Source organism: Mustela nigripes, chromosome 16 (genome assembly GCF_022355385.1).
Source record: "Mustela nigripes isolate SB6536 chromosome 16, MUSNIG.SB6536, whole genome shotgun sequence".
NCBI classification, from domain to species: Eukaryota; Metazoa; Chordata; class Mammalia; order Carnivora; family Mustelidae; genus Mustela; species Mustela nigripes.
Window position 1 is genome coordinate 39,651,368 of NC_081572.1, and position 24,917 is coordinate 39,676,284.

Below are 24,917 nucleotides of genomic sequence, written 5' to 3' on the forward strand. Positions count from 1 at the left end.
GGGAAAAACCTTCACTTTCTCAGACCGTGTCCATTTGAAGCCCATTTGACTATTAAACTCACCAGGCATTGACGCCCCTCTTGTTCTCCTCTTCCGTTTGCGAACAGTTCTTTTACCCTGAGAACCTTCCTGTCCCTTCCTCAAGATCCTCAGACGTTGACTGCCCCTCGAAAGACCTAAATAATAGACTACTGGGGTAAAGAAGGAAGTTCCTAGATATTTCAAAGATCATTCCAATGATAGTAGGATATTAATCTCCCGTTAGAATATAGGTTAGAGGAGAAGAGCAAGACAGGGCGCCCAGCAGGACAGCAGGCAGAGACGTTCCTGACCTGAAGCCATGGACCAGTTTCCTTATTCACACACCACCTCCCCCCTCCACATTGTACACAAAATGGTCTATCTGCACATTTTTAGGGCAAGAGAAAACACAGCTTCCATCAACCACTCAAAGAGTTCAGCAATTCAAGAATGGTTAAGAACCACTGAGCTAGGAACACCAGCGCCCTCACCGACTCCCAGAGCTGTGCTGTATGTCCATCAGAGGCCCAGCGCCACTGCTGCCCACCGCCTCCCACCTCCCTGACCCAGACCGAGACAAAACAGGCTCCAGTGCTAGCCCTTCAGGCCACTTTCCGAGTCACCGTTGGCTTTAAAAAAAAAAAAAATCTTTAATGGAATCTGTGTTCAAATAATATGTTACAACAAAAATATACAGAATGTACACAATACAAAAATATTTAGAAACAAACATTGCAGCTTGTGTTTCCTTTTGTTTCCCACTTACTCAAGTCCTGGGGGTGGGGGGTGGGGCGGATATTCAATGTTGGGCACTGTTTTTTTAAGGCAGAGGAGTGTGGTGCTTTCTGGCCAGCCCTGGGAGCAGCATGAAGGACTCCAGGAAAGGGCTTCCGCTGCACCCGGGAATCTGCATTATTTGCAAACGAAATTGGACCCTGGGGGAATATCTGGGCTTGGTGAGCAATGACTCCCCTAATCCTCTGGGTAAGAAGGGTCCTCATGGAAATGGAGAGTCCTATTAGCTGGCAAAAACACCTCATTAGGGAGCTTTTCCTAATTAAAAAAATGAATGATTAATGGTGTCATTAAAGCCAAATTTCTCCTTTGAAGATCTGTTCTCCCTTCCCTAGTTTTTGTGATTCCTCTTCCGTTTAACGAGCGAGCAAGTCTACGGCTGCTGTTCGGGGAATCCCCAGCTTTCAGTCTCTGTATCCTGTGGATGAAAGCCAGCCACCCTCCACAGCCCCAAGAGGCACCCCAGGCCGTTGGCTGTACGGGCCCGGGAAAGGAGGGGTGAAGGGGACGGGGGTGCTGGCAGGGCGCCGGGATGAGGGTGCATGGACCGGCTGCGGTGAAAGCCAGACACCAAAACAGAAACCTTTCTTACCAGACAATGATCTCTGGCCCTGGTTTGGAGACCTGGGTTGTGAGGAGTGACCGTGGAGCCCCAGTGGGTGGCCCTGTTTGGAGCTGATGGTTGGGCAGGTGTGGCGTGAAGCGGACTAAAGAACTTCTGGGTTCCTTTGGGACCTGCCGACAGGTGGGTCGCTTGGTGCGTCTCAGACAGGATGGCATGTAGGATGTCCGCCTTAGGTAGTCCTTCTTGGTAGCAAACTTCCATCTGCAGCCCTGAGGGAACTGGGTGCTTCTCTGGGGCCTTTCTAGAGTCTTCTGGTTCACAGTCTTCTCACCCCTGCAAGAGGCAAACCCCTCTCCAGGCTGCACCAGATGAAGGTGGGAGAGACTCTCTATTCCCTCCACTCACAACCCAGAACACCAGGTGCAGGGGGGTAGGGGACAGAGCGATGCCCTGCCTCCCCATAGGGCACAGGGTGCCTCTGCTCCTCCAGGGAGGGACAGCACCACTCAGGGTTAGGCGGCTGCAGCCCATGGCCAGGGCCCCCCTCTCCATTCTGACCCAAGTCTTCTGAGACCCCTATTCCAACTTGCTCTCCTCTCCGTGGAAGCGGACTCTTCCAGCTACCCCCTTCCCTCCCTAGGGGCAGAGGCAGGCTCGTGGGATACAGACAAGACGCCTCGGGGTGACACAGCTCAGCCCCCATTGGCCTGGCCATCCTCAGTGCCGTGCCAGCCCAAGGGCAGCATGACCTCAGGAGAGACATGGGGGGGGCACCCAGACAATCTGTCTAGCACCAGGCAAAGATGGGGACGGGCTTGGTGTGGCCTGTGGCTGCAGGAGACCCTGCCCGTTCACGTGTGATCACTGAGGACAGGAAGCCACAGTGGCCCAAGACCCCCTAGCTGTCTGGCCCGGCTGACTCCAGACTAGGCTCCTGCTCTCACCCTGCAGGGACACACTCCCTCTGCCTCCCGGACTAGAGTTGTCTTTCTGGGTTGTCAGTGCTTGGGAATTCCAAGAGCAGTATACAGGGAATCTCATATTTTGTCAAAGGCCACCCTCCCCTCCCCCTCTCCTCAGGGGCTGTATCAGCTCCGGCTCAGAACTCATTCCCTCAGCCTCGTTTTCCCACTTGTGCCTTGCAGGGGCGGGGGAATGAAGCTGACAATAGCCAAGTTCCTGCCAAGCTCTGAGCCTCTGCATGTAGGGGCTGCCCTCCCCTCTGACCCTCCTCCAAACACCCAACAATTCTCTAGAAGCCGTCTTCCTCTAAATTGGAATTTCTTTGACTGCGGCCTCCTGTCCCCCCTACTCGGTGGACGCAGGGCTTCAGTGTTCCTGCCCCAGCTTCTCTTACACCCCCAAAGCTCCTTCCTCCTTGAGGAAAACAGAACTATCTTAGACAGGAAGGTCATTCCAGAGGCAAACAAGATGGGAACTTGGCAAAGGCCGGCTGAGGCGTCCTGAGCATCCCCCGTTACCACAGACAAGTCTCCCACTGGTCAGTAGCTCTCAGGGAGATGCCTGGAAAGGATGAGGAATGGGAAAGAAGGCGGTAGCTTTGCTGAAAGCCAGGTCCTCAGGCGTCACACCTCTCTGCGCCTTTTTCCCCTCTCACAAAGACCCTTCCACACACTGCCATGTGGGGCCTCTCTGCAGTCTCTGACTTGCCTCACGTTCTTTCCATGGCCTCTCCTCCCATCCGATGGGTGTCCTTACCCACTGAACCACACACACACACACAACACACACACACACACACACACACACACACACACACCACACACAACACACACACACACAGTGTCCCCATGACCAAAGGGGAGGCACAATGTAGGGTCAGGGCAATGGAAGGGAAGGAAAAGGCGCTAAAAACAAGGCAGGGCCTAGCATGCCGAGGCACGGAGATGAGATGTCAGCATTCTGGGGGACAGGGAGGGAGAAATCCAAAGGTGGTCGTGGGCCTTGCCTAGAGTAGCACTTGGGACAAAGTTTATTCCCTCCTGCTTGCGTTTCTCTCACTGGACACCCCCAAGGGCAAGAGTGAGGCCTGGAGTTACAGCATCTCCCTTCTCTGCCTGCCCCAAGCACTAGAGGCCGTGCCTCAGTGCCCAGCACCAGGAGCACACCCTGGGCTCGCTTATACCAAAACCCAACACGGCCCTCCTCCGCTCCGGAGCTCCAAACCCAACAGCTGTAGAGCGGACACTCCCCGGCCTATAACTGCACCTCTGAGCTGGACAAGGGCCTGCCTCCCTACCCAATGCTCGGATCCTCCTGACATCTCAGGACGAGGAAGAGGGAGGAGGGCTGCCATCAATCAGTGACAAGAGAGGCGTCCCCTGAACTCGTGGAACAAGCTGAGCCCCAGGGGAGGGCTGCCTTCACCCTGGCCTGATGGCCTCAGAACAGTCTAGGAAAACAGTAGCTGCATCCAACTCATCCAGCAGGGGCCTTTCAGAAAAGAAGCCCCACTGTCCCAACCTGAACACCAGCCTCACCGTGGCCCAGCCTTGCGTCCTGTCCTCCCCGGTCTCCACGGAGCTGAGAACGAGGATGTCCATATGCGCTCCTTCCTGCTGCGGCTCGGCCCTCCCCTCCCAGACCTCGGGCCCCCAGTGCCTTAAGGAGGCGGTGGCAGCTTTAAGTCCAGCAGGGAGTAGGCGAAGATGTTCCAGAAGACAGCGAACAGAACAAAGACCGTGTACATGGTCACAAAAATCCACCACAGGGACTGGTCCTGTAGCCTCTGCTCGTAGTTCCTCAAGACCACCACACCCAGCGTGATCCCCACAGCCACGCCGCCCAAGTGCGCCACAAAGCTCGGGTGAGGACACGGAGGGTAGGCCGATGGGTGGAACCGGAGCCACACGGCCCGCCCGAACTCCATGCTCACTGCAAGGGAAGGAAGCACAGGGAAGTCACAGCAGGGCCGCTGGGCAGGGGTGAGAGGGCTTGCACGCCATCCGTCCACCCGTGAATTCATTCACTACCCACTAGGCCGAGCACTGTTTGTTCTCTGCCCTGCAGACAGACAAGTGAAAGAGACGAACCCCTGTTCTCCCAGGGCTTACAGGTCTGGCAATCAACCAGCATCAATTACACACATCAGATAATTCCAGTAAGAAAAATTCTAAAGGGGGTAAAAAAAAAAAAAAATTAGGTAATTTTAAATCAATGCTGGGTGTGAGGAGGGGGGATTCCTTAGTTTGGGGAATCAGGCAAGCTCTCCCTAGAGACAGGAAGTGTGAGCAGAGACATGATTATCAAGAGAGGACCCTAAGAAGAGAAGTCCAGGCAGACGGGAGAGCTTGTGCAGAAACCCAGAGACCCTGACGGCCCTGCGTTCCTGAGTTCGGGAGGCTCAGTTTCCCCACTTGTAGAGTGCCAGGCTACACTGCGGGAACATTAATAACTCCCATATGGGCTAGCATGTTACAATTTGGACAATGTTTTCATGTATTCTCTCAAAACCCTTAGAAAAGCCCTCAGAACCAGTGCTTTTGTGATTGGAACAAAGGGATGGAGGGGGGAAAGGGCAAAAAAGAAATGGGAACACACGACGCCAACAAAATCCTGAAATTTGGGACGCCTGGGTGGCTCAGTTGGTTAAGCAGCTGCCTTCGGCTCAGGTCATGATCCCGGCGTCCGGGGATCGAGTCCCACATCGGGCTCCTTGCTCCGCAGGGAGCCTGCTTCTCCATCTGACTCTGCCTTCCACTCTGTCTGCCTGTGCTCACTCTCGCTCGCTCTCTCTGACAAATAAATAAAATCTTAAAAAAAAAAAAAATCCTGAAATTTAACTCCTAACAGATGCTAAAATGCCCCCATCCCAACCTCCAGTTCATTCTTCTCGCCTGAACTTGTTGGGTCAGCCAGTCCCATGGGACGCACTCCCTCCAAAGGACAGGGGCTTGGAAAAGGCCATCTCATCCCCCACCACCAAAGAACACTAGGGGCAGGCATTCTTATCCCCATCCTGCAGATGCACAAACCAAGGCAAATTTGACAAGGGAAAGAAAGTCTTCTGCAGGGAATTCTGTACCTGGTCAGTTACCATTTAATTAACCAGCGTGTCTCTCTCCACTGTGGCCACCTAGGGGACACCCAAGAACCTCCAAGGATCTTCTGACCTGGGCCCTGCAAGTCCAAGGATGGCCGATAGATGGCAGGAGAGGAGCAGTCAGGGAGCACTGAGGCCTCCCTGACCCTTCCCCAGGCCCTGGGCGATCCTTCTGCCTTTGCACAGCAGGCCCTCGGGACCACAAAGGAGGTCTGAAAGACACTGGTCCCCTGCTCCAAAACAGCATTCTAGGTTTTATGATGCTTTGAATTGGATGCTTTTTAAATATCAAGACATGGGGCGCCTGGGTGGCTCAGTGGGTTGAGGCCTCTGCCTTCACCTTGGGTCCTGATCCCTGGGTCCTGGGATAGAGACCCTCGTCCGTCCGTCCGGGCTCTCTGCTCAGCGGGGAGCCTGCATCCCCCACCCCCCACCCGCCGCCCTGCCAGCCTCTCTGCCTACCTGTGACCTGTCAAATAAATAAATGAAATCTTTAAAAAATAAATAAATAAACCATCAAGACTCAAGCTTCTCTTCCCTTCCTTGCACACAAATTCAGAGTCTGAGCAAACAGGGAAGCTATGCTCACCCTGGCCTAGAGAGTCTGTGGGCTTCAGAGCAAGGGGTGTGCATGAGGATGGAAGTGCGGTCCGCACATGCCCATCCCCCTGCCCGTGGCTGTTCTGGCTCACCTTCCTCTTCCAGGTGGTCACAGGTGGATGGGGACAGACGGCCCAGGGGCTCCGGCCCAGCCTGGCTTAAGTGTGGGCATGAGAAACAGCACGGGAGGCTCTGAATTCTGCCTCTGTCACCTCCAGCTAGGTGGCCGTGGGCAAGGAACATGAGCTCCAGTGTCTACCTGCAAAACTAGCCTTGTAGAAAACACCCTCTCTACAACCATGTCCTGAAGACTAAATGAGAGATCGTGGGTCCCCTCCTCTCTTTCTGCCTGCATGGCATCTTACCTCCTCCTACCTCAGAATGAGCCTCTTGTAAAGCCTCTGGTCTCACTCCCCACCTCCAGCGACTCCACAAATAGTCTCGTGAACTCAAATCTGCCAGTGACTCTCCTGTTTAAAGCCCTCCAGCGCCCTCCCAATGCATCCAGGATGAAGGCCAACCTTTCTCTGCCTTTTAATGCCTTCGTGACCTGACTCCAATGATCTCTGATCACTCACACACACAGTACTAAACCTCACATCAGTCTTGCCAGCTGCCTTGGCAAGCCACGGCCATGACCCTTCCCCCACCTGTGGTCTCTGTTCTTGCTGCATCTCTGCCCGAAATATCTCCTCTTGTACCTTGTCTCTGTGGTGAACACCTGGCTGTCTTTGACACTCGAAATGACCTCTGCAGGCAGAACTGACTTCTCCCAACTAGGGGCCCATCATACCCTGTACACGGGGGTTTGTGGATTAGTTAGTCTGTTTACCTGCTGAACAGCGTGTGTGTGTGTGTGTGTGTGTGTGTGTGTGTGTGTGTGCATGCGTGCGTGCGCGGTGCAAGTACACACACACCCGTGGTTTATCTGGGGAAGGAGTTTTTAGCTTCTAACAGGAGATCTCAAAGGACAGACTCCATGACCCAAAAGGTTATTAAGAAGCTATTTGTCTTGAGACAAACCTTTAGCGACTCTTAACTCCAGGGAACAAACAGGGTTGCTGGAGGAGAGGGGGTGGGGGAGGGGTCACTCAGTGATGGGTGTTAAGGAGGGCACTGGGTGTCATATGCAACTGATGAATCACTGACCTCCTCCCGAAACGAATACTACACTGTATGTTCAATAATTGCATTTAAATAAAAAATTTTTAAAAAGAAGCTATTTTTCTTGAGCGGGGTGCTGGTCACCGGGCTGGACACCCATCCTATATTTTAGTATACGTCAACATGCAGTTTAAGAAAGGTGAAGTGGTGGCAGAGTGGGCCAGACTGCTCTCATACCATCCCGACTTTGTCACACTCTGATGGCACGTTTGCCTTTTTTTCTTGACCACTAAGGCCTCAAGGGCGGGACTGCACTTCCTCCAGGCCTGGCGCTCCTCCGTCCCCCCCGGGGCCCGCCCTGCCCGCACTTACTGCAGATCAAGGCCACAGCCATCCGCAGCAGCTTGAATTGACACTTCATGCCTGACCAGTTCTAGGGAAAAAGGAGAAAAGGCCGTTAGTTCCAGATTGGTCCACACCTCTAGGGATGGATCTGACTTCCGAAAACTGAACACTGGGTGGCTCAGGCGGTTCCGCGGGCTGACTCGTGGCTTTGGGGCTCAGATCATGATCTCAATGGTCTTGAGATCAAGCCCCTTTTCAGAGCTCCTGGCTCACCAGGGAGTCTGATTAAAGATTCTCTCCCTTTGCCCCTCTCCCCTGACTCACGCTTACATTCTTTCACTCTCTCAAATAAATAAATAAATCTTAAAAAAAAAAAAAAAAGTCTCCATTAAGTCTTGAATGAGGCTGCTGTGAGCAGATCACACCAGCATGAGATTTCAGACAATCATGAACTTATTTATTACTGACAAAAAGCGCTCGAGGGGAGCCTGGGTGGCTCAGTTGTTAAGCGTCTGCCTTTGGCTCAGGTCATGATCCCAGGGTCCTGGAATCGAGCCCCACATCAGGCTTCCTGCTCTGAGGGGAACCTGCTTCTCCCTCTCCCACTCCCCCTGCTTGTGTTCCCTCTCTCGCTGACTCTCTGTCAAATAAAGTATTTTTTTTAAGATTATTTATTTATTTGACAGACAGAAATTATAAGTAGGCAGAGAGACTGGCAGAGAGAGAGAGAGGAAGAAGAGAGCTCCCTGCTGAGCAGAGAGCCCGATGTGGGGCTCAATTACAGGACCCCGGGATCATGACCTGAGCCGAAGGCAGAGGCTTTAACCCACTGAGCCACCCAGGCGCGCGCAAAGTATTTTTTTTTTAAGTGCTTGAGTTGGGGAGCCTGGATGGCTCAGTGGATTAAAGCATCTGCCTTTAGCTCCGGTCATGATCCCAGGGTACTGGGATTGAGCCCCGCATCGGGCTCTCTGCTGGGCAGGGAGCCTGCTTGCCTTCCTCTCTCTCTGCCTGCCTCTCTGCCTACGTGTGATCTCTGTCAGTCAAATAAGTTAATTAATTAATTTTTTTAAAAAGTGCTTGAGCTGTAGTAAAGGAGTAAGAGAATCCAGATCTGAGGAGAAGAGGGCCCTGTCCCCTCTACGTGGGCAGACCACCCCCGAGAGCGGCGGTGATTACTGGGTCCCACATTTGCAGAAGGGATGCAGCGCAGCAAACCAAGCTAAGTCAAAGCAGAACCATCAGGATGATAAAGAAATCAAAATCTGTTATTTGTTATGCTCCACAAATAAGTGAAACCATATGATAATTGACTCTCTCTGCTTGACTTATTTCACTCAGAATAATCTCTTCTAGTCCCGTCCATGTTGCTACAAAAGTTGGGTATTACAAATATCATGGAGGACAAGGGGTGTTAGAGAGGAGAAGGGAGTTGGGGTAAATTGGAAGGGGAGGTGAATCATGAAAGACTATGGACTCTGAAAAACAATCTGAGGGGTTTGAAGTGGCGGGGGGCTGGGAGGTTGGGGTACCAGGTGGTGGGTATTATAGAGGGCACGGATTGCATGGAGCACTGGGTGTGGGGAAAAAATAATGAATACTGTTTTTCTGAATATAAATAAATTAAAAAAAAAAAAAGAAATCAAAATCTGGCCTATAGACATGGATGGAGAGAAGACACCAGGGGTCAAGCTCACTGCCGCCGAGTATCAAGTGAGTCACAGTAAGGACAGGGCACATTCAGTGTAACCTGTAAGTGGAAAACTCCATAGATGAAAACTTCAGGGATTTTTTTAAGCTCAGGATGTTTCCATTTCTAATTAGGGGATGGAACATTCCATCTTGGGGAATTGCGAGTTTCCCATCACTGAGCAGTTCAAACAGGGGCTTGACATCCCTTGGAGGAGATGCTCTACTTCTTTCAAGGCACTGGAAAAGGGGGGAGCCAGATGGCCTTCAGACAAACCCCTCTTTCCCCTGAGAACCTCAGAACACTTTGAACCTCCAAAGCAGATAAACAGGACAATTATTCACCTTACAAAAGGATTTTTCACTTTACAAAAGACTTCTTCACGGGGTTCCTTTGAGGAGCTCTCCCGCAGCGAATTCAAAGCACCATTCCCTTTATACAGATCCCCCACACACACAGATCCAGTCTGGAATCTTCCTGGAACACTTCGGCCCTAGGGAAGGAGGCAAGCGTGTGCAGCCAGGGGCTTCTGCTCCCTCCCACCCACCCACTCAGTCTTTGGCGCCTGTCCCAGGTCCAGCTGAGGGCACCTCTCGCACTCCTTTGATGTCGGGGGAACACATGTGTTCAACGTTCCCGGGGCCCTGCACCCTGGCACATACAGTAATGTTTATGGGAGATTTGGTGGAGCAAGTAAGATGCAGGGCAGCTGCCAAAAGGGGGACGAGGTCCTGCAGGAGATGCTCGGTGTCCCATCGCCTCCCTTTTCCCCAGGACTTATCACTGACCAGCAAGTCCTCATCACAGAAGGTGAGGTGGGCGACATGCGGCCCCTCTTCAAGTGGGGAAGTCTCATCTTGGCATGCTGACATGTTCTATGCTAACAAGCAGATGGCGGGCAACATTGTCACCTGCTGGTGGCTGTCCATAGAGAAGCCCCACCAGAAGACAGGGAACCAAACAGGGGCTGATTCCCTGCACTGGATCTGGCAAACCAGCTGAACCCAGCTCAGCCTACTGATGGCGGGTGGCCCCTCAGATCCCCCAGGATGAAACCCTAGGATGGGCAGGTGCTTGGGAGTCACCTGCCGGACCGTCTCCTCCCAAAGGTGACACCTGCCACCAAGCCACAGACAAAATGGCCCTCCCACTGCTGGGGTACCCCTGGAGCAGCCCTGGGAAGGGGGGTCTAACCATTGAAAAATCCTTCCTGCTACGGTCCGGCCAGGCTTTGCCTCCCTGTGATGTCCACCCATGGATCTTAAGTCTCTCCTCAAAGTGACACCTATGTTCATAGCAGCATGAATCACAATAACCAAAAGAATGTAGAAGCAAACCAGTGTCCACAGATCGGTGAATGGAGATTCAAGGGAATAGGATGCACTTTAAGAGAAAGGAAATAATGACATATTGTAACGAACAAACCTTGAAGACATTACGCTAAGTGACATAAGCCAGTCCCAAAAGGACAAATAATGTCTGTATGAATCCACTTTCTATGAGACACCTAGAGTGGTGGGAATCACAGAGACAGCTTGCCAGGGGCTGGGGGAGAAAGGAATGGGGAGTTTAAAAGATACAGAGCTTCGGTTTGGCAAGGGGAAGAGTTCTAGAGAGAGACGGTAGTGATGACGGCCCAACAGCGAGAATGTACTCACCACCACCAAACTGTATCCTTAAAAATGGGGAAGACAGTCCATTTGATGCTATGGTGTATTTTACCACCATTAAAATCAAACGTGATACAGTTTCCAATGTTCCTTTTCCTCCTCATAAAAACCCTCTAAATGAACATCTATCTTCCCTAAAGACAATGTCTCTTTCACTGTGTTCTGAGTGATAATATCAGGCAAAGTCAGTCTAGAATGTGTTGGCTGCTCTGTCCTTCAGCTGGGGTCCATGCCCCCTTCAGGCCCTATCTGGGGCCTGTCTTCAAAAACAGCCTCTAGGGCGCCTGGGTGGCTCAGTGGGTTAAGCTGCTGCCTTCGGCTCAGGTCATGATCTCAGGATCCTGGGATCCAGTCCCACATCAGGCTCTCTGCTCAGCGGGGAGCCTGCTTCCCCCTCCCTCTCTCTGCCTGTCTCTCTGCCTACTTGTGATCTCTCTCTGTCAAATAAATAAATAAAATCTTAAAAAAAAAAAAAAAAAACAGCCTCCATATCTTTGGTCTGGTAGGGCCACGGGTGAGGAGGCTTAGAACTCCTTTTTGGCTGGTATCTTCATTTGCAAATCTGGGGTCACATTAGTACCTACCTCAACTACCTACCTCACTGGGTTGTGAAAGTAAAGTGAATTCATACGCATAAAAGCACCAAGGACATTGCCTGGCATGGGGAAAGCATCAGGTAAATGTCTGGTCTTCTCATTGAGACCTGAGGCAAAGGCAGTGGGTTTGCTCTGCCTTTCAAAGGTCAAAGGACTTCTGAAAACTTCTGAATGACCTTGGACTAGCCGGGCAGCTCCGGCCTCACCAGGCTCTCCAGGCCAGCCAGCTCCTTTTATAATCGCTGCTTGGCCATACAGGCATTGGAATTGGCCAGGGTGAACTCAGTCCCATCTCCAACCCTGCACTTCAGTCAAACAAGAGTCCAGGAGGGCTGGTTCAAGGTCACAGTAAGTTAATGTTGAGATGGGTAGGGCCCTGAGCCCAGGGCTCAGTCTGCCCCCACTTTGGAGACAGGATCACGCTCTGCCTGTCCCTGCTGGCTGCTCCAGCTGCTCCCAAAGCTGAGTGAACGTGGGTCAATGACTCGTCTCCCAGAGGCTGAAGGGCTACACCACAGTCACCCCTTCCCACCAGCTGCTTCGTTTCCCCCCGACCCATTATTCCCTCCAATAAAATGCACTGCAGTGAAACAACAGGAGAAAAGAGAATCTCCCCACAGCCAGCACTGTTGCTATAAAAGGGGAAGCCCCAGGGAACACACATCTTTTGCAAACCCTTTTCCTGTTTTTCTCTCCCAGAGCCTGGCAGGATGAGCAAGAACCCACCCTCAGCCAACAAGGTGGTGACCAGTCCCCTAGGCATCTTGGGATCTCATTCACCAGGCCGGTTAAGAGAGCAAAGGCTGAAACCCAGGCAGGGAGCTTAATGGCTTTATATATCCTGGTAGAAACGACTTCCAGAAAACCCAGCACAAGGAAAGGGAGAGCGTGACACAGATAAATTAGGGAATGATTACTTGTCCTACCAGAGGATTTTTGTTAACAAAATGAGCCTTACAACATAGAGATCTCAGCTGTCTTTTAGACAACCATCTTTCTTGGTGCTCTGACGATAGGGTCCTGTTGCAAAAACTAAGATCTCAAACATTTTTAGGGAAACATCTATCATATGGAGCGAAGTGTAAGTAAACATCTTGTATATTTAATACTGGAACTCTGGCCTGTGGGACCTAGCAAAAAACAATTAATAAATTATTCAATTTGTGTATCTTTATACTTCTGGCATTTTAAAAAAGATTTTATTCATTTATTTATTTATTTCAGAGAGAGAAAGAGAGAGTGTGTGAGCACAAGTGGGATTGGGGGTCATGGACAGAGGGAGAGAGAGAAGCAGGCTCCTCACTGAACAGGGAACCTGATGTGGTGCTCCATCCCAGGACCCTGGATCATGACCTGAGCTGAAGACAGACGCCCAACCAACTGAGCCACCAAGGCGCCCATTAGAATATTTTTATGAATGGGTGCCTGGGTGGTCCAGATGGTTAGGTATCTGCCTTCAGCTCAGGTCATGACCCTAGGGTCCTGGGATCAAGTCCCCCATCAGGCTCCTTGCTCCTTGCAGAGCGTGCTTCTCCCTCTGCCTCTCTCGCTCTCTCTCTGTCTCTCATGAATAAATAAGTAAAACCTTTAAAAAAAAGAATATTTTTATCAAAAATAAGACATGCTTTCATTTAAGGCAGAATCTCTCAAACAGCCCTGAGAATAGAAACATTCAACACATTTCTATTTTGTATCTGAAGTAAAAAGGACACATTTTCTCATTGTTCTCTGCAGATAACAGGCAACACTGATAAATACAAAAAATTACATGTATTTAAGGATCTATGCACACATGCACACATATACGCACATGCAGATGTGGGCACACACGGCATCTCTGGGCATCTATCCTTTTCATGTCTTTCTCACAACGACCTTGTGGAGAAGAGGTTGCCGATGAGGGAGAAGCAAAGGAACTCATGGCTCTTAAGATGGTGACAGCAGGACTCAAATCCAGAATTTCTGACTGTTGTGCTCTTTCTCCTGTCTGTTCTGACATGGCAATTTATTGTGCGTGCATGTACAAACACACACACACGCACGCACACCAAATCTTCATTTGGCAATTTAAGATACTAGCATATCTTTTAGATGGAGCCACACGGAATTGACTGCTTCTGGCCCACAGAAACGGCCATCTTTTAGCATTTGTCCTAACACATCTTTGAAGCACTGGGCTCTGGGCTAATGTGGGTAAAGGCAGCGGCCTCTTGGGAAAGGCAACCAATCTTTCTAATGAGAACATGAGGTATTTTTTTGTCACCATCAAATAAGCACCGCACAACTTTCTAGGGAAAGGCTCCCGGACGTCACGTCACGCCCCGGGGATGGCCAAGCTCTCAGGGGGCCAGGGAAAGAAAGCTGTGTCCTTCTAGAAGGGCAGTGGACTCTCGGGTAGGACTGCTCATCTCCACCACCACGGGCCACGGACTACTTGCCAGAAAGACGCATAAACGGGAACAAAACGGCTTTCACCCCTCCCTCCTCAACCGCTAGGCCTCACCCCACGGTTTTCGGGGTGCTCTGCCCACACCGCGGGAACGTGTGGGAGGCCTCAGGGCCGTTTCCCACGCGGCAGGGAAGGGCAGGGAGACAGGGCGCCTTCACAAACTCGTGTCTGCGTTTCTTAGTTGTGCTGCTCGTCCCCTCACACACATACAGGTCCTGGGGGGAAGGAGGGTGTGTGAGCGGTGCTGGCCCCTACAGAACGGAACTGGGGCAGGGGGAGGGGGAGCGGCCGAGGCGGAATTCAGGGAAAAAGCTGTGTCTGGGGAAAGCTGTGGCACTGATACAGAATGACCCATTTAAAAAGGGCCATGTGAGGTAGCCCCGTGCTGTCAGGTTCCTCAGCAGACCGGCCGTGTGTGTGTGTGTGTGTGTGTGTGTGTGTGTGTGTGTGTGTGCAATCGCACGTGCGCAAATACACATTGGCTCATCCACGCGAGCTTTCCCACACCTGCTGGCTCTCTCCAAGTGCTCACGTGAAGTTGCCAAAAGTCAGACAAGTAGCAAGGGCTGTCCGTGTCTGTCTGTCCGTCTCTTCCCTCCTCCCCTTTTCTTTCCCTCTGTCCCTCTCCTGCTCTCTCTCTCTGAAGGTACAAAAGGGATTCCGATGAAAAGAAAGGGATGGTGTGTTGAGCCGGGCAGTGACAGTGGCAATAATAAAGAAGAAACGGGAGCATTTAGGAACTTCAGACTGTTGTAACTCAGCATTCACACATCCGCCATGTGGGTGAACACAGCGACGGGGGAGGGAGGTGAGAACAGGAGGACCCTGGCGGGAAGCTACGCCTTCTCGAGACACTGTTCATTCATTCTTTCCTTCTTTCATTCAAAGTTTACTCCGAGGGTGGTGGGGGGAGGGGGCGCCTGGCTGGTTCAGTCAGCTGAGCACCTGACTCTTGATCTCCTGGGTAGTGAGTTCGAGCCCCATGCTGGGTGTAGAGATTGCTTCAAATAAGAAAAAATTTTAGTCAGCACCAGCTACCGTTTGTCCAGCCCTGTGCCAGGCACTGGGGATGAGTAAGATCTGGACCCTGCCTAGAGGCTCCCTCCTTCCAACTGCCTCTAAAACGAGGACTATGGCCTCCTCTGAGACTATCAGACTGATTCCAATATAGCTTTACTTTATCTCATTTATCACCTATCATCCCATTTCACACATGTAGAAACTGAGGAATAGCACAGTTAAGTAAGGTGCCCAAGATCCCTCTTCAGGAAGCAGGGAGGCAGGATTCAGATCTAGGCTGACCGTTTTCAGAGCCTGCGCTCTTAACCGTTACCCTAGAATGCCTCTCAGGAAAAGGCAAAGAAGAGCATGGGGAAGGCAGGGGCAGTGTCCCACCACAGTGAGAGGCTGGTGTAAGGGAATGACACTCGAATCATTGTCAGGAGCCCGATTCAAGTCCTGATTTTGCCACTAGAGTCAAGGATTGTTACAGTTTTTAAAGTTGTTTTTTTCTTTTTAAGGTAGGTTCCACGCACAGCATGGGGCCCAATGCGGGACTTGAATTCATGACCCCAAGATCACAATCTGAGCTGAGATCAGGTGTTGTATATTAAGGGGCACCTGGGTGGCTCAGACAGTTGAGTGTCTGCCTTCAGCTCAGGCCATGATCTCAGGGTCCTGGGATCGAGCCCCACATCAGGATCCTAGCTCAGCGGGGAGCCTGCTTCTCCCTTTCCCTGTCCCTTGTCCCCGCCTGTGCTCGATCTCAAATAAATAAATAAAATCTTTATTTTTTAAGATTTTATTTATTTATCTGACAGACAGAGATCACAAGCAGGCAGAGAGGCAGGCAGAGAGAGAGAGGAAGGGAAGCAGGCTCCCTGCTGAGCAGAGAGCCTGATGCAGGGCTCCATCCCAGAACTCTGAGATGATGATCTGAGCTGAAGGCAGAGGCTTTAACCCACTGAGCCACCCAGGTGCCCCAAATAAAATCTTTAAGAAAAAAAAAAAAAGAGTTGATATCTTCCCTGCCTCCCTTTCTTTTCTTTTCTTTCTTTCTTTCCTTTTTTTTTTTTTTTTTTTAGAGATTTTATTTATTTATTTGACAGAGAGAGATCACAAGTAGGCAGAGAAGCAGGCAGGGAGAGAGGAGGAAGCAGGCTCCCTGCCAAGCAGAGAGCCCAACACAGGACTTGATCCCAGGACTCTGAGATCATGACCTGAGCCAAAGGCAGAGGCTTAACCCACTGAGCCACCCAGGTGCCCTCTTTTTTTTTTTTTAAGTAAACTCTAGGCCCAAAGTGGGACTTGAACTCATGACTCCAAGATCAAGAATCATGTGTTCTACCAACGAAGCCAGCCAGGAGCCCCTACTGTAACACTTTTTAAAGTCAAGTGGGAAAGGGATAGAATTAGAGAAATGGGTAATTTCATAGCTAAGAAGGAAAAACCATGAACCAAATATGGAAGGGCTCTGTTTGAAATAAGCCTGCAGAAAGTGAGGAGTGTCTGTGCCCCTGCTATCAGCCAGGTCTGCCTGGCATTTCTGGGCCTGAGCTGGGGAGCACATGGGAACTGAGGCGCGGAAGGGATGCCCAAGATGTTGGGATGTTGGGACAGGAGGTGCTCACCATCACAATGTTAGCCAGATGGGCAGAGACAAGCGCATACACCCCTCCAGAGGAGCCCACGACTGGAGCCGTCATGTCAGCCACAGACACCGCCAAGGACCCTGGTACAGAGAGATCGGTTATTTAAGGGTGCTGGAGGGAGTTCCCTGCCCCTGCCCCAGGCCCTCACATCGGGCAGTCTTGGGGGTAAGGCTCCGGAGCAAAAGGCTCCAGGTCCTCTTCCCTCATCCCACGTTGTCCTGGAGCCCCCTACAGGCCTCATTTATGGGGAAAAGAACCATTTTATTCAGACCTCTCCTTTTAGAAGAGTTCAGTGGACAGGAGCTATCACCTGTCTGTCAGTGCAGCCTCTGCCTCACCTGGTATCACCTCAGGGTTCTGGGCAATAATAAATAGTAGCAGAGGGGAGCCTGGGTGGCTCAGACAGTTATGCGGCTGCTTTTGGCTCAGGTCATGATCCTAGGGTCCTGGGATCGAACCCTGCATCAGGCTCCTTGCTCAGCAGGGAGTTTGCTTCCCTCTCTGCCTGCTGTTCCCCCTGCCTTTACGCGTGCTTTCTCTCTCTCAAATAAATAAATAAAATCTTTAAAAAATAAAGAAGAAGTAGCAGAAGCAGCTGCCACGGAGGAGCACCACGGATCAGACACTGGCCACGTGCTTTGCGCACATCGACCGCTTTAACCCTTGGAGGAGGATGGTAGTGGCTACCCGGCAGAGTTGAGGAGACTGAGCCCAGAGCCACTCAGTGAGAAGGGCTGGAAGCAGGTTGTCCAGCTTTGTGGACACAAGGCCCGTGCTCTTGGCCTCGACAGCAGCCACTCCCCAAACTGGTACAGAGGCCAACCTTCTCCACTATTGCTCCCTCCGCTGCACGTTGGCTTCTAGAAACCTGCTTCTTGACGTGGCCTCCAAACTCCCTCCAATCGAAATCACAAAAGACCAACAGAATCTCCAGAGCTGGGGGGTGGGGTGGGGGCGGGGGTTTCTCTGGTGGAAAAATGCCCTTGGAAAGTCCCAGGGAAGAGAGAGATGATGTCATACCCTCTGGGGGGAGAGGAAGGTGGTCTGGGGGATGACAAACTTTTGTGCTGGGAGGGAAGCCGGGCAGAGAGGAGAAGGGAAATGTATTGTTCTGGTCTCATTTAAGTGTGATCAATGCTTTGGCTTCCAGGGAAGGACACGGGAGACTAAAAATAACCAGGAGGTAGAGCCCAGGGCTCAGAGGCTGGGAGGTGGCCGGCCTGGGTGAGTGTGCAGAAACCACCACTGGAAAATGCCCGCAGGCTGGAGAGCCAATTAGCCGCTGCCTGGGTGGAGACAGGAGAGACCGGCCAAACTCTGTAGCTGCTAGAGATGTGGGGGGTCTGCTAGTTAGGAGGAGGCTGGGCCCAGCCCAGGACACCTGACACCCTGAGCATGGTGAACCCCCATACCATCACCCAACTTCTCTCCCCGACAGGCCCCCTTGGACTTCTCTCAAGGCTCCGGGGCTCCCTGAGATCCTTCAAGTAAGAGATCCCCACAGCACATTCTGGGCCTTAAGAGGGATGTGATCTCCCAGGAAAAAGCGCTGTCCTGAACTGAGAAGTCCCAAGTCCTTCTCCCTTCCCAGGGTAACTATAAATCTTTCTTCTCCCCTTTCATGCCTTCCCTCTGGCTTTAATTAGGTATTGATCTATTGTCAGATAACTTTCTTTCTGTCTTTCTTCTTTTTTTTTTTTTTTTTTTTTTTACTGCCTAGCCAAAGGGTCAGCCATATATAACAGGAAAAAAAAAAAAAAAATTTCCCAGGATGGCAAACAGGCAGGCAGTGGGATCTGCATGACAAAGGATTCCCACGCTCTCCTGGAGGCCCGCACAGCGAGGAAGGCTGCATTGCAGGGTTGCAGAGGGCTGGCTGCCCAAGCAGCTCATTAATTACCTTACCTCGCGGACAGAGGAAGCCCCAGCCTCCCGAGGCTGGCCTCTTTCCTCTCTCAAGTCCCACTAAACCCGTCCACCTTCTGCTCCCTCGGGCTCCCAGATGCAGTGGGAGCCACCAGCGGCAGGGAGACCGCAGGGAACCCCGCACGGTCCAGGGTCCAGCCTCCCCACACTGACCCTTCTCTCACCCTACCCATGGATAGGAGTCCCGACCCCAGGGTCAGGGGTCAGTTTGGGATTCTGGCGGCAGTTGGGAATGGGGGCGTGGCTGCCTAGTCCTGTGACCCTGGGCACAGCCCCTGAATTCTTTGGGCTTCAGTTTTCACATCTGTGAAATAAAAAGGTCTAAGGTTTTCTAACTTCTGAGATGTGAAACCCTCTTTTCAAAGGAAACTTTACCCGCAATGCTACCCCGTGGAGAGGAGCCCAGGGAGCCTATGGCTGAAAGGGGGTGAGGCCTGGGAAGTCAGAGTTGCCACCCACAGGAGGGGACCTTCCAAATCACAGATTCAAATGACCTGAACCTTGGCCTGAGATCCTGGATCTGAGGTTTGGATCTTGAACGTAACACTCTGGAGTCACGGGTCTTCCATGGGTAGAGGAAAGATTTTCCTCAAGCGGCTACAGGTTAGCCCAGGACTCGGGAGTGGGAAAGGTCAAGTACAAGCGGGGGCATGTGTGCCAGTCAACAGAGACATAAAGGCCACCCTGGGGGGTGGGGGGATGGCAGGAAGCCTGGGCCAAGCAGGATTCTTTTTTTTTTTTTTTTTAAAGATTTTATTTATTTATTTGACAGAGAGAAATCACAAGTAGACGGAGAGGCAGGCAGAGAGAGAGGAAGGGAAGCAGGCTCCCTGCTGAGCAGAGAGCCCAATGCAAGACTCGATCCCAGGACCCTGAGATCATGACCTGAGCCGAAAGCAGCGGCTTAACCCACTGAGCCACCCAGGCGCCCCCCAAGCAGGATTCTTGACAAGCTGTTTGGAACCTAACCTCATAGTTCCATAGGACAGTTCCATAAGGCCAGTATGAATTCCCCAGAGGTCATGGGGACAGAGGACTGGGACAGAATGGCAAGCTGGAGGGGGACACACATCTTGGCACAGCACGAGGCCCAAGGACTAGTTCTAGTCGGGGCTATGTACTTTCCTTTTTTTTTTAAAGATTTTATTTATTTATTTGAAAGAGATCCCAAGTAGGCAGAGAGGAAGGCAGAGAGAGAGAAGGGGGAAGCAGGTTCCCCGCTGAGCAGAGGACTCTGGGATCATGACCTGAGCCGAAGGCAGAGGCTCAACCCACTGAGCCACCCAGGTGCCTCTAGGGGCTATGTACTTTCTCAAAAAAATTCTGGGTCCACACCAGCACGCAGATAAATTGGAGACTGTATCATCACGCACAGCTGTGTTAATTTTAGTCTGAAATATTTAAAGCAGGTGTTTTCCAATGTCTCCCTTGGCCATTACAAAAAAAAAAAAAAAATCCAAATAAAAATCAGCAGAACATCTACCTTTAAGCACTTTGACTCTATTTATGTATGCAGTCTTCCATTTGTTCTACAAATATTTGTTGCTTAACGTATGCCAGACCCTGTGTTAGGCTCTGGGGATGCGCCCATGGCTTATAATCTAGATAATCTATAAGAAAAGCTTGCAAACGCACTTAAAATACTGGCTTTCACGGCCATGAAACTGTCAGCTAGAAGCAAGAGATGCACTGGCCTCAAGCACTGGTTAGAAGCATGGAGCAGAGAAAGGGTCTCCACTCGCTTCTAGTACTTCTTAGTCCTTCTGAGAAAATTGAGCAAGTCATTTCACCTCTCTGGACCACCTACGAAATGGGGGTGACAGGATCCACCTCATAAGACTTGGTGAATACTCAACATAAGGTATGAGAACCCTCTATCGCAGGCAGAGTACCAGACGCACCTGGCAGAGGTCAGCCGCCATTGCTGCAAACTGTGATGGCCTTGCCTTTGAAACATTTCCACCTGGCAGGAACTAAATCGGGGGGGGGGGGGGGGGGGGGGGGGTGTCTATTAAGACCTCCCTGGGGGTGCCGGGGTGGCTCAGTGGGTTAAAGCCTCTGCCTTTGGTCCAGGTCATGATCCCAGGGTCCTGGGATCCAGCCCCTCATCAGGCTCTCTGTTCAGCAGGGAGCCTCTCTGCCTATTTGTGATCTCTGTCCGTCAAATAAATAAATAAAATCTTAAAAAAAAAAAAAAAAGATCTCCCTGAGTTTCTGACAATAAATTATCCACACAAAAGGGAAAGGCCTGCCTTTTGGTTCTCATTGCACAGGGTAGTGGTTTGGAGCGCAGCCTTTGGGGGCAGGTGGCCTGGCTCTGGGCCCAGCCCCACCCCATACAACTGAGTCTCCTTGGGCAAGTCACTGAGGTACCCTAACACACAGGTTCTGTAACCTGTGACAACTGGAAAGTGCTCGTGTGTGCCTTAGGAAGGCAGGCCCTTCCTAACCACCCAGTACCCAGTCAGGATCTAGCTGTCTGTGAGTGGGCCCCACTTGCGGACTTGGGATGCACACGGGGTAGAGAGGGAAGAAGGGGTGCAGGCAGATCTGCCAGCTTGGTCCTGGAGATCGATGACACGCTATATGGTGACCAGGGTGCCCTCTCTGAATCAATGCCTCAGACAGAATCGCACACGTTACATGCTGCATGATACAGCCCCATATCCAGCTGGTGAGCTGGCAAGTCCCTTTCTGTCAGTGCACCATCCCCTTCTGCACCGGTGTCCCTGGCCAGTGTCACCAGCATGGCCCGCCTGCTGTGTGTCATCTGGTTTGGGTGAGGCCTCAGTCATCTCGAATCTGGTTTCTGTCTTCTGGGTTATCGCACTCCCATCCAATTGACTACTAACTGCAAGCGTTAAGAGTGTCTTTCCTGTTCCTCGCCATTAACCATCTGGGTCTCTGGGTATCTAGGTGGAGGAAACGTGGCTATAAATCTCCAGATGTCAAGATTTGGGGGAAAGGGGGGCAGGTGGGTGGCCGAGTAAGTCTGGCACACAGAGCTCCTCACAGAACCTTTTGTTCGAGGATGGGGAAGATACAGGATGCAGGGCTTCCCGTGGCGGGTGCTGTCCAAGGTGGCCAAGTTTTTAACCCTCCGCACACAGAGAAATGAAGAAGCTGTGCGGCCGATCTTCCATGCTGAGGGTTTCTGAACTAGCAGACCGGCCTCAAAGGGGTGGATGGAGTGGGGTAGGGTGGGGTGGGGTGGGACCCTTCCCTCCCGGGTTCTTGAAGCTACGTCAGTTACTCCCAGGGTCCCTGTTTGCCCGTTGTTTACAAGGTCAGCGGCGCCCTGCTCTCCTAATGACAACTTCAATGCCACTCAGAAAGGATTAAGATCTTACTTAAACATACACACAAAGCTCCCTTGGGCACAGCTGTCAAGGTGAAGAGCTGAGGCGGCAAACCTTGTTAAAAAAAAAAAAAGGCCAGCTATAAAGTTGGAAACATCACGAGGGAGATCCCTCTGTTCGGAAACCCGGCTGGTGCAGACTTTCCCAGCAGAAATGCAGTCTGCTCTCCCCAGCTCACCCCAGCCCGCCTCACCTCCACCAGCAGGGGAGAGGGGGAGTTCTGCTGGCTGCAGTTCCCCCCTCCCCAGCTATCCTCAAGGTCATGGTCCTCCGCCCCGTGAGCAGGATCAGTGGGGCCCCAGTCTACTTCAGCTGGCATAGGTGTTCACCACCTCTCAGGCCAGACTGTTTGCTGTCAGCAGTGGGTCAAGCAAAGAGCACAGGGGCCGGCCTGGCTGAGGAGGGACCTGGCTCCCCGCCCACACTTTGGAGTCCCTGCAGGAATCTCACTGTGCCCCGCAGGGTTGACACAGCCCCTCCTATTCCACTTTGTTCCCTCCCTTTGACCTCCTAATGCCCTTCAGGCAAATCTGATTAGTTCCTTCCTAAAACCTCTAAGGGGGCCAAGAGAGGTTAAGGAATTTCCCCGAGCTCACACAGCTTCAACATGGCAGCATGAAGATGGAAAGTCTCCTCCCCCTGCCATAACATGCCTCTCCCTGTGGACGGCAGTCCCCTTTCCAGCCCCCCAGATGGTAGGGAGATTGGTCTGGAGGACAACCCTCATGATTAGGAGCCTTAGGGACTGAGTCCGGTGTCCCTGGAAGCCTGGGACTTGCCCAAGGCCATGGGGTCTCCTCACTGCCTTGGGGAAGTTTACCCCTGTGGATTCGTGGCCCACCTGCTTACCTGCTACAACACCAGCCACATAGACAAGCCCAATACGGGTTGCTCCGTGCACCATCTCCAAGGGTACCCCCACGAGGAGCTGCAGCACCACGTTGAGTCCCAGGTGTTCTATCCTATATAGAAAGACCACACTCCATCATTCATTCATTCATTCATTCAACAAACACTGTATGTCAAGACGTAGGGAATCCAGCAATGAGTTATACCTGCTTTGAGGAGCTCATGGTCTGGGTTGGCTGGCAGGGGCAGGAATTATAGAGCAGACAGTCCACCTTAGAAAGATCACACCTTACCAACTGCCTGGGACAGGAATAGTGCAAGGCCTCGACAATGTTTGGCAGTGTGTGCACCTGCCACAGTGTAGGGGGGGTGCTAACCATGGGGAAGATCTGGCAAATCCCTTGGTTGACACATGAGAAGTCAAGGCTCAGAGAGGTGCACTGCCTGGCTTCAAGTCACACAGCTCAGGTTCCTGATCTGCCGAGTCTGCTCCACTCCCCAGGCCACAAGGCTGCCCTGGCTCACTGGTGTATATGTAAGAGATACTGGTATTTAAAGAGAAAGATGTTTTCGGGGCCCCTGGATGGCTCAGTGGATTAAGGTCTGCCTTCAGCTCAGGTCATGATCCCAGAGTCCTGGGATCAAGCGGCTCCCTGCTCAGCAAGGAGTCTGCTTATCTCTCTCCCTTTGCCCCTTCCCCGCCTGTGCTCTCTCTCAAATAAAATCTTTAAAAAAAAAAAAAAAAAAAAAAGACGTTTTCAGAACAAATGTAAGCATTAGTGATATCTCTTAGAACTTAATTCTTTTTTTAAAAGATTTTATTTATTTATTTGACACACAGAGAGAGAGAGAGAGGGAGCAAGCACAAGCAGGGGAGCAGGAGGGAGAAGCAAGCCCAATGCAGGGCTCCATCCCAGGACCCTGGGATCATGACCTGATTTGAAGGCAGCCGTTTAACCGACTGAGCCACCCAGGTGCCCCTAGAGCTTAATAATTCAAAATTATCCCTTAAGATCTCATAGGGGAAGCTTCTCCCTCTTGGTGTGAGAAGGGACCCACCCTACTCCCCAAATCCCAGGGCTGGCTTTTCTTTCTTCCTTCCTTCCTTTCTTTCTTTCTTTCTTTTTTTTTTTTTTAAGATTTTATTTGTTTATTTCACAGAGACAGCAAGTAAGGGAACACAAGCGGGGGGGGGGGCAGCTGAAGAGGGAGACGCAGGCTCCCTACTGAGCAGGGACCCCGATGCAGGGGCTTGAACCCAGGACACTGGGATCGTGACCTGAGCGGAAGACAGATGCTTAACAACTGGGCCAAGAAGGCGCCCCAGGGCTGGCTTTTCTTATTCTGGGAATACTTCCCTTTTTATGCTATCATACACCTGTGACCAGCTCTTGTTGCTAAATGGTATCTAGTTGAGTGCACCTGTTACTAGGAAAAACTGTAACATTACTATCTATACATCACATATGTGCTTTTAGGTTTACCAAACACTTTAACATCCATTATCTCATTTAAACTGCACCCACAGCACTGGCAATGGTCAAGCTATAGGGTAACAAAGCTTACCATGGGACAACCCTGGCCTGGGTCACAGCCCCGGTCCTGGTCTGCAGGGGCCAAATGCTGTGCCACTCAGGTTCACGTGGGCCCCTGCCTGCCCAGGAGAGCGCCTGCAAGGTAGCTCAGACAGATGGGGCTCTGTCCAAAACTCCCACTGTGCCTGGAGTCTTCTAGTCATACTGACTGCGCCCGCCAAATGGTTAGAAGCATCAGACAAATGCACTGGAAAGGAGCCAGGTGGTAGCATCAGACCCAGTCCTTGGTTCACAGACAAGAGCCGGAGACAAGGAGATGCCAGGTGAGAGGAATCCAGAGCTCCTGCTTCCCAAGCTGAACTCCTTCCCCTCTACCACACTGATTTCTGGATTCACCAGTCCAGAGTGTGTCCTCCTCCCCGATCACAGGTCACCTTGCTGGGCTTGCCGCACTGCTGGCCAACCATCCCAACCTCCGGTCAGCTGCGGCACCATCCAAGAGGACCCCTCTCAAAATCACACACCAGGAGACTCCTCCCAGGGCTCCCCTAGGCAGGCACTGCCCCAGCAGAAGCACCAGCCTGAAAAAGGCCACCTCTTTGGGCTTCAGCTAAGAGCCTCTGTGCTCTGTCCACTTTGGCCTCTAGGCTTTCGTCTCCCGGAGGCAGGAAATAGCCAAGGAGGCTTTGGAGGTTTTGT

At 51.7% G+C, this 24,917-nt stretch overlaps 1 protein-coding gene across 3 annotated transcripts in view; it reads right to left on the minus strand.

The window, feature by feature from the left end:
- Nucleotides 1–1,620: 1,620 nt before the first annotated feature.
- The window catches only part of RHBDL3 (rhomboid like 3), a 50,080-nt gene continuing 26,783 nt past the window's right edge, over nt 1,621–24,917 (minus strand). For all 3 annotated transcript variants that reach the window (XM_059380458.1, XM_059380459.1, XM_059380457.1), the window contains 4 exons: nt 22,684–22,796; nt 16,529–16,629; nt 7,521–7,581; nt 1,621–4,276 (listed from right to left, as the gene is read on the minus strand). In XM_059380458.1, the coding sequence (XP_059236441.1) occupies nt 4,005–4,276; nt 7,521–7,581; nt 16,529–16,629; nt 22,684–22,796 (547 nt within the window). In that variant the 3' untranslated portion in view covers nt 1,621–4,004. The remainder of the gene's footprint in view (nt 4,277–7,520; nt 7,582–16,528; nt 16,630–22,683; nt 22,797–24,917) is intronic.